This window comes from Pseudophryne corroboree, chromosome 4 (genome assembly GCF_028390025.1).
Source record: "Pseudophryne corroboree isolate aPseCor3 chromosome 4, aPseCor3.hap2, whole genome shotgun sequence".
NCBI lineage: Eukaryota > Metazoa > Chordata > Amphibia > Anura > Myobatrachidae > Pseudophryne > Pseudophryne corroboree.
In genome coordinates, this window is record NC_086447.1 from 771,333,847 (window position 1) to 771,347,221 (window position 13,375).

Genomic DNA, 13,375 nt, shown 5'->3' on the forward strand with positions numbered 1-13,375 from the left:
GTGAATGCTGACATTCGTCATGTCTACAATGGGGTTTCCACTTTCACTTGTCATGTAAGCCTAAAGGCCCATACACACGGAGTGATATAGCTGAGCGAGTATGACTATATAGTCAAAGTCGCCCAGAAAGTTAGTGTATATCACTGTGTGTGTACACAGCCAGCGATAGCGATGCACGTCCCCGCTAGGTCGCTATTGCTGCTAAAAATAGACTGTGCAGGCAAGTCAATTTTGGCTAGGTCGCTGGGAAAAGAAAAAGCATCCCCTTGCTTAAATGAGTTAGGCAAAATCACTCATAGCCAAAATCGCTGGTAAAGTTAGTCAAAACCTCCTACTTGCAGTTCAGGGGAAAACGCTCAGTCAAAATATCTACGTGTGCATGCACCTTAATACTAATCTAACCCTAAATGCGCACAACCCTAATCCAACCCTACTCCTAATTGCACCCTAACCGAAGTCTAGCTAACAATGGCTGCCAACATTCTCAATGCCAACATTCTGTACATTTCAACATTCTGTCAACATGCCAGTGTGGACATTGTGAATGTGAATACCTGAGTGCATGTATTTCAACGTTTTGTTTATTTACGTCAACACATGATCAATCCACAGAGCACAACAGAACATCATTTCAATCGTGGGTGGGAAAACTAGAAGCAGAAAGGTAACCCTTACTGAGGCCAATTCACAAACATTGGGGCAGATGTATTAACCTGGAGAAGGCATAAGGAAGTGATAAACCAGTGATATGTGCAAGGTGATAAAGGCAGCAGCCAATCCGATCCTAACTGTTAATTTACATATTGGAGCTGATTGGCTGGTGCCTTTATCACCTTACACATATCACTGGTTTATCACTTCCTTATGCCTTCTTCAGGTTAATACATCTGCCCCATTATACTGCTGGCAGCACGTTGTGTTACAACCCACCATTATTACAGGTAAGTGTGTATGGGTGCGCTTAACCAGCTAAAACGGTATCCAGATGATAGAGTGACTATGTTATGATCGACAGTCAATAGGCCAATACCAAATGGTTTACATGAATTAAGTAAACAGGTTCAAAAGGTCAATATGGCAATGGTCGATACACAAATGGCCAACATGTTTTTTTTGTTTTTTCACGTTATGCCAACATTTCCTTGATTTACTAACCACGTGGACATCTATTGGGAATAGTAACCCGTCACTATGTTTGTACAGATGGTGGTCACATAGCATGAAATATACAAGATTTAAAACTTTTGCCACCGTCATGTCGACCTTTCACGTGTTGACCATTTGGTGTCAATCTTAATCCACACCCTTTAAAATTTATTTCTGAGCAAAAACACATGACCCCTGCTAAAGATCCTGCGTAACTCCTATACCTGATGCACTACTGTGACCTGCAGATTAGAGTAAACCCATTCCCTTAGTGTTTTGTGTCGAGCAAAGCATTCTGAGTCAACGTTCTGCCTGCTACTAGTCCCGATTCAAAGTAAGCAGTCAGATGGTTCCAAACCAGAGAAACCAGCAAAGGTGTGCTGCAGCAGCTACATTTACCCAAGAAGTGTGAGCAGTTCCAAGTAAGAGTGCAACAGCTGTGTGGTGGCCTGTGTCTGAGGGATTATTGTAACAAATGTAAGAAAATGTATCCTACATTACCTTCTATTCGATCATTTTTTCCCATTAAAAAATCTTCTGTGTAAGGCGTCATATCCAGTCGCAGAGGAAATGAGAAGTGAGTATTGACCTTTTCCTTCATCATGGTGACCATGTTAAATGTGTAACGCATAGTATTAAAGCTTAATATTCGTGGTAGCTTCTTAAAACACGCTCTAAAATAGACATTTAAAGGATACATACTCAGCAAACATACAAATATATCAACTGACTGTTAATAACATATATATATATTGTGGATAGCAACCCACAGCAAAAAGGACAGCAAAAAAACAGAGAAAAGCAGCCAATGGGTTCAATATTAATTACCGGCGGCAGTAATGCCAGCCACCAGTATACCGACAGCGGCACCCCGGCTACCAGTATGCCAGCAGCAGGGCGAGCGCTAGAAAGCCCCTTGCAGGCTCGCTGCACTCGTAACGCTGGTGGTTGTGGACACCCACAGAGGGAGAATAGCCAGCGTCACCGGTATTACCGGCGTCTGCATTTAACTGCTAGCCAGAATTCCGGTGTCAACATTGTGACCACCGGAATCACAACTAGCAGTATTTTAACTGCTTCCCCAGCCAATGTAGCATGGTACGCGCACAGAAAAATGGACGGGTCTAAGAAATGTGATAACTAGGAGCAGACAAAGAGAAAGCATAGAGTTAACAGAAAGCAAGTGAAAAGTAGGATGTGAGTGTGCAGAGTCAGGAAATGGTGCCGAAAGGGAAAATGTAAAGCAAATCAGCAGAGAAAAAGGAGAAATACACATATATAAGAAAGAACCCAAAAGACAGTAAGTGCAAAAGACAGGAGAGTAAATGCAAAAAACACAAGAGCCCAGAGATTAACCGGATAATACAATGCAAAACCACAAATTGTGTTCAAGGCTCATTATTCAATAGATGGTGAGATTAATATATAGAACTTAACTTGTCATATAAAAGAACATAGCCTCACTGTAACCTTTCAGTGATGCCAGCATTCAGTGATGCAGCCAGCATTTACCATGCACTGAAACAACATAACCCAAACAAAATCTAAATCTCTCTGCACGTTACATCTGCCCCACCTACAGTGCAGCATGTGTTTGCCTAATTTCTAAGTTTTTGGGTTTGCTAAGAAAAACCTGGAGGTACAAATAAATAACTTTGGGGAGGTTGCCTTATTACACCCCCACCCCCCCTTCATTATTCAATAGATGGTGAGATTAATAATAGGATTTTGGTACTTACCAGGTAAATCCTTTTCTTTGAATCCATAGGGGGCACTGGAGTACTCTTGGGATATGGACGGCTTCCGCAGGAACAGGGCACTGAATATTCAAATTCAGTAACACTCCTCCCCTCCATACTCCCAGAGTACCTCAGTGTTTTTTACTGAGCCGAACAGGAGCGATAGAGAGGTTGACAATGGAGAATTACCTATAACATCACGGACAACCATAAAGTTGACACATAACGTAACTGACAATGAAACAGTTGACACCATAACCGATAGAACTAGAAAATTTGAACCAGTCGGTGAAAATGTGTTACCATAAGATCCCCTGAGCTTACCACAAACCAGGTAAAACTGCTCTGGGTGGGCGTCCAGTGCCCCCTATGGATTCAAAGAAAAGGATTTACCTGGTAAGTACCAAAATCCTATTTTCTTTTTCATCCACTAGGGGTCACTGGAGTACTCTTGGGATGTACCAAAGCTTCCCCCGTGGGCGGGAGAGCTGTTTGACACCTGTAACACTAGGCGGCCAAAGCTAGATGCTGATGCCGCAAAACGTATCAAACTTGTAAAAGCGCACAAACGTGTGTACTGAAGACCATGTAGCCGCACGGCAATTCTGCGTCGTAGAAACCCCACGACCAGCTGCCCATGAAGTTCCCACAGAACGTGTGGAATGAGCTGTTACTGATCTATGCGGCTGTAACCTAGCATTAAGGTAAGCCTGACGTATAGTCAGTTTTATCCATCTGGATAAGGTCTGCTTAGAAACTGGCCAACCCATCTTGGCAGCATCATAGAAAACAAACAACGTATCCGTCTTACGAACTGTAGACGTTCGGGATAAATAAACGCGTAATGCGCGTACCACATCCAGAGTTCCAGAATGTGCTGTTAACACAGGAACTACTATTGGTTGATTGATGTGAAAAGATGACACTACCTTTGGTAAAAAAGCGGGATTCGTCCGAAGTTCCGCTCTGTCATCATGAAACACCAAATACGGTGGCTTGCATGACAAGGAACCCAAATCTGAAACACGCCTTGCCGAAGCTAAGGCTAGAAGAAAAATTGTTTTCCAAGTGAGAAACTTAATATCCACTTGCTGTAAGGGTTCAAAATATGAAGACTGTAAGAAATCTAAAACCAGATTCAAGTCCCATGGCGCTGTAGGTGGAATGAATGGAGGCTGTACTCTGAGGACACCTTGTAGAAAAGTGTGTACCGACGGCAATAGAGCCAATCGTCTTTGAAAATAAATTGACAACGCAGATATCTGCACCTTTAGTGTAGATAAACGCAGTCCTCCATCTAACCCCGACTGTAGAAATAACAAAAAACGGGATAACTTGAAAGATGTCGGAAACTTCCGAGCTTCACCCCAACCTATATAGGCACGCCAAATTCTGTAATAATGAGCTGCCGTAACCGGCTTCCTAGCTCGTAACATGATTGGTATAACCGATACTGTAATGCCCTCTCTTCTTAAGAGGGCGGTCTCAACAGCCACCCCGTCAAACGCAGCCGCGCTAAATCGGGGTAAAAGAACGGACCCTGTTGTAACAGGTCTGGACGTAGTAGGAGCGGCCAAGGATCGTCAGCGAGTAGTCCGCGGAGATCCGAGAACCAAGCTCTCCGAGACCAATGAGGCACCACTAGTATGACTGTGACGGACTCTCTTTTGATCCGTTTTAGCAACCGAGAGAGCAGCCGAAACGGTAGAAACAGATACACGAGGCTGTACGGCCACGCGATTGTGAGAGCATCCACCGCCACTGCCCTTGGATCTCTCGTTCTGGACACATACTGGGGCGTTTGGTAATTGTGGCGAGATGCCATCAGGTCCACCTGAGGGTAACCCCACCTGTGGACCAACATTTGAAACACCTCTGGATTTAATGCCCATTCTCCTGGATGAAAATCCCGACGGCTGAGATAATCCGCCTCCCAGTTGTCCACTCCCGGAATGAACCCTGCCGACAATATCACCTGGTGGTATTCTGGCCAATTGAGGATTCGAGCTACTTCCCGCATTGCCATGCGGCTTCTCGTTCCTCCTTGGTTGTTGATGTATGCGACTGCCGTCGCGTTGTCTGACTGCACTTGGACAGTCTGAGAGGGAAGCATGTGTACTGCTTGTCGTAGTGCATTGTAAATTGCGCGGAGTTCCAGGACATTTATAGACAGCAATCTGTCGTGATCCGCCCAGAGACCCTGTCGCTGACAATTTTGAACTACAGCTCCCCAACCTCTGAGACTCACGTTCGCCGTTAGAATTATTCAATTCCAGCCGCCGCCTGCGCTTAAATTGTGTACCTTGAGCCCCAGAGTAGAGACACCCCTCGCCCTTGCCGACAACCTCACCCTGTGGGGAATCTGCAGATGCGAGGCCGACCACTGTGCGAGCACATGCTGTTGAAATGGACGCGAGTGAAATCTTCCGAACTGAAGCGCTTTGAAAGCCACCACCATTGTTCCTAATAGGCGAATACACAAATGTACTGAGAGTATGTGTGGCTTGAGCACTAATTGTACCAGATGGCGAATAATCTGTACTTTCTGTTGTAGTAGGTAAATTATTTGATTTACCGTATCGAGAATCATACCTAGGAATTGAAGTCGTTGAGATGGAATTAGATGCGATTTCTTGAAGTTGACACTCCAACCGTGGTGTACGTTAGCAGCGCAAGTTGGAGGAGCATCTGTTGAGACGGAGCTTTTATGAGCAGATCGTCTAAGTACGGAACGATTGTCACTGCCAGGGATCTGAGATGAGCTATCATCACAGACATCACTTTGGTGAATACCCGAGGCGCTGACGCCAAACGGTAGAGCCTGTTAATGGTTGTGGCGTATTGCAAAACGCAAGAACCTCTGATGAGGTGACCAAATCGGAATGTGTAAGTACGCATCCTTGAGATCAAGCGCAATCATGCAATCTTGTGGCTCCAAATCTGCAATTACTGACCGCAGAAATTCCATCTGCAATCTGTACTAAGTGACTTACTGATTGAGACTGTGACGGAGCCCTCCGGCTTCGGTACTTCAAACAGACGGGAATAATAACCCTGACCTTGTTGGTGTACCAGGGCTGGAATTAAAAACTGCTGAATCCAGCAGGGACTGAATGGCAATCAGCCAAAACGCCTTCTTGTCGTCCGACAGAGGCAGTCCTGTCTTGAAAAAGCGCAGTGGCGGGAGACAGCTTTCTTTTAACACTAAATAGCGGATACATCCATCAGTGGATGTCTGGAATCCCGGCAAATGTAACGTCTGAAGGCGCGCTCCCACAATTGGAAATCCGAGATGGCCTGGGAGCCCGTCAAGCCACTGGCTTGTTGGTGACTTTAGCGCCCTGGCGGTACAAGGCGTGGCTGTTTCTCTACCACAGCCTTGAAAGGACTGAAGCCTAAAGGCTTTGAACGCCGGACCAGAGTATTTCCTTCTTGGTACCGGTGGAGGCAATGGCAGGAAACTAGACTCCTCCCCCCCCCCGCCTTGGCCTGAGAAATGCATTTGTCCAATTTAGGACCAAACAACTTCTGGCCACCGTTCTTTTGACCTCTGACTCCGCTTGCCAAGAACGCAGCCAGAGTACTTGTCGTGCTGTAACTAGCGACGATGAAAAGCGAGAAGCGAGCTAACAGCCGGCAGCAGAAGCTGTACATAGATACTCAGCAGCTTCTCAGATTTGATTAACGATAAGTATAACGTGATCGTCATTGTTCCCATACAAAGAGCACCTTAGTGACCCAAATCTATCTTACGTCTGAAGGGTCTTGATAAGGTTTGACACAGACGAATCCACCAATGGCGGATTCTCCAATGTAGATGTCACTGTGTGGAAACGGTTAAGTAGAAGGTATAGAACCGGTTATTCTGTGTTTCTACTAACATCTTATTAAGATATCCTAAATAAGAACCCCATTGGAGATCTCTGTCGTTTTGTTAGAGGCTCCTTAGTTTCTGTAAACTTCAGAGACTGACGCACTGGTCATTATCAATGTCTGCCAAAGTGAAGTTGGACCTTTGCAACGGCTGAGACTCCTCCGTTAGATTTGGCGGTCTCATCCGTGACTCCGATCTTGCCGCTCGTGTCGAGCGGCGGCCAATTCTAATTGCAACCCAGCCATTACATTTGCGTAACATAGGAATGAAACCGGGTTCCGGAGTGGAAACCTACAAAACATACTGAACATGTGGTAGATTCATGTACAGACATTACAAACTTCTTTTTTAGTCATTATGCAGACAGACAACACAATAAACAAAGACACACACTTGCACGACTCAGTAAAATTGTTACTAAGGTGTGTAATATATATATATATATATATATATATATATATATATATATATATATATATAGATCATGTATGGCCCGGCACTCCTCCTCTGAATATAGCGCCCCGGTGCCCTCAGCAATATTAGTGGATAGTCAGAAAAAAGACTGCGGCACTCAGGGTCTTGTATAAGTATAAAGATGTATTAAAAATACATAGCAGAGAACATCAACGTTTCGGGGTATCTAACCCCGTTGTCAAGATGTGAGAGAGTGAAAAAAGTGCTGTGGGTGACTTACCTATAAAGCGAAGAAACCCGCCAAACCGCCAGTGAGTGACCGTCCATGTTCCCGGTGCGCAGAGCGGTGCTGTGTGATGACATGCGTGCGCGGCTCGTGATGACGTGGCTGCTCCGTTGCTAGGCAGCAGTCGGGACGCCGAGGACGGGACGCCGACTGCTGCCTAGCAACGGAGCAGCCACGTCATCACGAGCCACGCACGCATGTCATCACACAGCACCGCTCTGCGCACCGGGAACATGGACGGTCACTCACTGGCGGTTTGGCGGGTTTCTTCGCTTTATAGGTAAGTCACCCACAGCACTTTTTTCACTCTCTCACATCTTGACAACGGGGTTAGATACCCCGAAACGTTGATGTTCTCTGCTATGTATTTTTAATACATCTTTATACTTATACAAGACCCTGAGTGCCGCAGTCTTTTTTCTGACTATATATATATATATATATATATATATATATATATAGCCGCAGTGCAGTGCACGTGGCCAGTACTATATGAAACCTGATAGGAAATTCCCCCTTACACCCCTGCGCCTCCGGTGGAGTAGAGCTGTAGTACAGGAACGTTCTGGAATCATAGGAAGACACAGGAAACATGTTAAAAAATGCCCACATTCCATGCTTACAGTTAGAATCACAGGGCAGGTTACAATACATGACTCTATAACCTGTACCTGACATTGCCTTTAATATAGGCTTAACAGCCTATTAATATAACCCATGCAGCATATTATAACCCATGCAGCATAATATAACCCATGCAGCATAATATACCCCATGCAGCATAATATACCCCATGCAGCATATTATACCCCATGCAGCACACTATACCCCATGCAGCATAGTATTATGTAATATGGCAGGCAGCCATGCAGCCTATGCTTTTCCCTCCTTGCAGCTGCGCTGCCTGTGTGCAGACCTCTCCCCCCTCCCCCTGTGCTCCGTGTAGCGCTGTGTCTCAGCGGGGAGCGGTAGCCGGACCTGTCCAGAGTAAGTGCAGGGAGCGCGCTATAAGGAGAGCGGCCGTGATGGAAGTGTGGCCGGCGGGTGTGCCCGGAGTGCGGCGGGCCGGAGCGGCGTGGAGCGGCTCTTGGCGACGGGGCTGTGCTGCGGCGGGCGCTGAGCCCCGGACAGCGCGGAGGGAGCGGCTGGGGCGGGCGGCCGGGATTAGCGGCGGGTGCGGGCAGCGGTTACAACACGGACCCCACACAGCGGGGCGGCAGCGTGCGCTGACCGCCCCGTCCCCCCAGCATACCTGGTCTCCTGTAGGGAGGGCTGTGACGGGGCTTCTATCTGTAAGCTCCGTCCAGCTCTTGCAGCAGTCAGTGAGTGAGCTGCGTGTGGCTGTGAGGGTGCTCTTTGTGAGGACCAACACGCCATGCGCTGCTCCGTGCAGCGGCACCATCCCGGACCCATGTTTTTATTAGAAACTGGGAAGGGATGTGTCTGAAGTTGTAAAAATAAAAATAAAATATTCACTAAGTGTGGGAGCCCCCCACACCAGCCCTGTTGCTCCGACGAGCACAGAAAAAACACTGAGGTACCCTGGGAGTATGGACGGGAGGAGTGTTACTGAATTTGAATATTCAGTGCCCTGTTCCTGCGGAAGCCGTCCATATCCCAAGAGTACTCCAGTGACCCCTAGTGGATGAAAAAGAAATATAGATCTTAACTTGTCATATAAAAGAACATAGCCTCACTGTAACCTTTCAGTGATGCCAGCATTCAGTGATGCAGCCAGCATTTACCATGCACTGAAACAACATAACCCAAACAAAATCTAAATCTCTCTGCACGTTACATCTGCCCCACCTACAGTGCAGCATGTGTTTGCCTAATTTCTAAGTTTTTGGGTTTGCTAAGAAAAACCTGGAGGTACAAATAAATAACTTTGGGGAGGTTGCCTTATTACACCCCCACCCCCCCTTCATTATTCAATAGATGGTGAGATTAATATATAGATCTTAACTTGTCATATAAAAGAACATAGCCTCACTGTAACCTTTCAGTGATGCCAGCATTCAGTGATGCAGCCAGCATTTACCATGCACTGAAACAACATAACCCAAACAAAATCTAAATCTCTCTGCACGTTACATCTGCCCCACCTACAGTGCAACATGTGTTTGCCTAATTTCTAAGTTTTTGGGTTTGCTAAGAAAAACCTGGAGGTACAAATAAATAACTTTGGGGATGTTGCCTTATTACACCCCCCCCCCCCCCCCCCCACACACACACACTAGTAGTTGGGTCTATCAACTCTCTCCACTCCAGCTCGTGTCAAGATAAAAATGGCAAAAACACTAACAAAGCAACATGTAAGATCGCCTCCTGTCACACTGACCTTTTCTCTGCCCGCACCTTCTTGCCGCAGTGGGAACACGTGTACATGTTGTCACCTTCCAATGTGTCTTTGATAGTAACTTCATCCAGTGACTCCTGAAATGAATGCAGAGATGTTATTTTGAGACCACATGGAAAAAGCAGGCAGTTATGTGTTAACTCAAACTACAGCTTATCAAACACACCCTTAACCACCATATGCCTTTATAGCCAGATGATTTTCATGGGCTTGTCTGCCACAAATCATATTCTTTTTGAAAGGCAGGACAAAAAGTGCAGGTGGCCTTCTTGTGTCATAGCAGCTTATGAGGCAAAGGATGAGCCATTAGTATGTGGTGTCACAGCTGATGTGAAGATAAATTATCTTAACATGACCAGAATACCATGCCCAGTGGGCCAATCAATTCTAGTCCTGATTGGATGGCTCCAACCAATCAAGTGCCTATTTGGATTTGTGGTACAGGCAGAAAATTTTTCACTCCACTACCTTCAAGTGAATTTTGTTTACAACAGCTCTTTAAGAGCCGCCAAAATTCCTGAAGTTCCTGCTCCACTCCAATGACCTACATAAAAGATGTAGCATTCATGGCTTGGCTATCATGTGTTGAACCAAGCGCCTCGGGTCAGCACACTTTCCACCAGTCAGCAGTCCTGAAGTAAAGAGGATTCATTCAGTGTCACACAACTACACACACCACGTTCTGTAAAAGCCTGGTAGTGGCAATGACTATTCTACAAGTGGTGGCACCACAATGGTGTGCAGCAGACTCAGTTGTTGAATGTCTTATCAAGTAACACTAATGGTGGTTATTGACTGCATTAATAGGAGTGGTTAATCATGGTTACTGGCAGTAAGAGGTACCACAAGACAACTGTGGAAAACCTTTCACCTATCAGGTTAGGAAACTACACTCAATCTGTCACAATGGGAAATTGGGACTATCCTTCCACACACTGAAAACATTTCTGCCATTATCCTGCAAACAATCACTAACACTGTACTTTCACCCGTGTTGAATGATTAGTACTTATAACTACTTATCTGTGTACGTCTCCAAGTACATGATTTTGTATGCAGTGTGAATATGACTGGAGAACTGGGTCTGCAGATTGTGGTATATTACAGGAGTGTGTCCCTGATGTGCATCTATCCCCTCTTCCCACTGCTTTGTTAAGGGCCCCATACACTAGAACGATATGTCTAGAGGCTGAAGTCGGGGCGATTTCCCTTGATCTCTCCCGGGAGTGGTTCCATACGATTTGGTACATTTTGCATGCGATATATCATATGCGATCCCAGTCATGCCTGCGGGAACAGACATATCACGAGTGCAGCACTGGCAATCTGGAGGATCCGATGCTCACGAGTGCAGCACTGGCAATTTGGAGGATCCGATGCTCACGAGTGCAGCACTGGCGATCTGGAGCATCCGATGCTCACGAGTGCAGCATTGGCGATCTGGAGGATCCGATGCTCATGAGTGCAGCACTGGTGATGTGGAGGATCCGATGCTCACGAGTGCAGCATTGGCGATCTGGAGGATCCGATGCTCACGAGTGCAGCACTGGCGATCTGGAGGATCCGATGCTCACGAGTGCAGCACTGGCGATCTGGAGGATCCGATGCTCACGAGTGCAGCACTGGCAATCTGGAGGATCCGACACTCACGAGCGCAGCATTGGCGATCTGGAGGATCCGACGCTCACGAGTGCAGCACTGGCGATCTGGAGGATCTGATGCTCACGAGTGCAGCACTGGCGATCTGGAGGATCCGATGCTCACGAGTGCAGCACTGGCGATCTGGAGGATCCGATGCTCACGAGTGCAGCACTGGCAATCTCTGGAGGATCCGATGCTCACGAGTGCAGCACTGGCAATCTGGAGGATCCGATGCTCACGGGGCCACGCATCAGATCGGATCGGATACACAGCCAAAATGCCCGATTTCACCCAATATATCGGCACGAATTGGGCTGAAATCGGGCATAATCGCTCTAGTGTATGGGGCCCTTTAGTCAGCACAGACAATATCCCAACATACTTGTAACAAAGACAATAGCAAACTGTATTCCTACATTTATGCTTAACGCAGGGCTTTTGGTAGTACACACTTCAGCTGTAACAAGATTGTAAATACAAGCAGTTGGTCTAGTTGTGATCATACTCACATAGATGTTTTTCATATCTGCCACCTGACATCTAACTGTGTAGAATTCTTCAGCTGTTTGACTTACATGTTCACAATCCTGGAGGAAAATGAACAAAGATAAATAAAGCAAGACTGGGATTTTTGTGCTCGCGTAAAATCCTTTTCTCATAGTCCATACAGGAACACACCGGAACAACATGAGGTACAGAGTGCCGTGCAGAGACCCTGGGTACTTTATATTTGGCAGCAAAACGCTCAGGCAACCTGAGCCTGCCAGCAAAACGCTCCTTAACCTCTCTAATTCACTTTGATCTCACAAAGCCCCAAAGGACAGGTAAGAAGTAGAGAACAGAGGGGTAAATGTATGAAGCGGTGATAAGAGTGGAGAAGTGAGACAGTGGAGATGTTGCCCATGGCAACCAATCAGCACTGAAGTAACATTTATAATTTGCATACTATAAAATTATACAGAGCAGCTGATTGGTTGCCATGGGCAACTTCTCCGCTCTTATCACTGCTTCATCCATTTACACCAGAGAGAGAAAAAGGCCAATCTCCAAGGAGAACAAAACTAAAAATAAGAATTTACTTACCGATAATTCTATTTCTCGGAGTCCGTAGTGGATGCTGGGGTTCCTGAAAGGACCATGGGGAATAGCGGCTCCGCAGGAGACAGGGCACAAAAGTAAAGCTTTCCGATCAGGTGGTGTGCACTGGCTCCTCCCCCTATGACCCTCCTCCAAGCCAGTTAGGTACTGTGCCCGGACGAGCGTACACAATAAGGGAGGAATTTTGAATCCCGGGTAAGACTCATACCAGCCACACCAATCACACCGTACAACTTGTGATCAAAACCAGTTAACAGTATGATAACAGAGGAGCCTCTGAAAGATGGCTTCTTAACAATAACCCGAATTAGTTAACAATAACTATGTACAATTATTGCAGATAATCCGCACTTGGGATGGGCGCCCAGCATCCACTACGGACTCCGAGAAATAGAATTATCGGTAAGTAAATTCTTATTTTCTCTATCGTCCTAGTGGATGCTGGGGTTCCTGAAAGGACCATGGGGATTATACCAAAGCTCCCAAACGGGCGGGAGAGTGCGGATGACTCTGCAGCACCGAATGAGAGAACTCCAGGTCCTCCTTAGCCAGAGTATCAAATTTGTAAAATTTTACAAACGTGTTCTCCCCTGACCACGTAGCTGCTCGGCAAAGTTGTAATGCCGAGACCCCTCGGGCAGCCGCCCAAGATGAGCCCACCTTCCTTGTGGAGTGGGCCTTTACAGATTTAGGCTGTGGCAGGCCTGCCACAGAATGTGCAAGTTGGATTGTGCTACAGATCCAACGAGCAATCGTCTGCTTAGACGCAGGAGCACCCATCTTGTTGGGTGCATACAATATAAACAACGAGTCAGATT

At 46.4% G+C, this 13,375-nt stretch overlaps 1 protein-coding gene across 6 annotated transcripts in view; it reads right to left on the reverse strand.

Annotated features, from left to right (window-relative positions):
- USP34 (ubiquitin specific peptidase 34) overlaps positions 1-13,375 on the reverse strand; it is a 438,538-nt gene that overhangs the window by 141,157 nt on the left and 284,006 nt on the right. For all 6 annotated transcript variants that reach the window (XM_063918244.1, XM_063918241.1, XM_063918240.1 and 3 more), the window contains 3 exons: positions 11,969-12,046; positions 9,801-9,895; positions 1,648-1,820 (listed from right to left, as the gene is read on the reverse strand). In XM_063918244.1, coding sequence (XP_063774314.1) covers positions 1,648-1,820; positions 9,801-9,895; positions 11,969-12,046 — 346 coding nt within the window. The remainder of the gene's footprint in view (positions 1-1,647; positions 1,821-9,800; positions 9,896-11,968; positions 12,047-13,375) is intronic.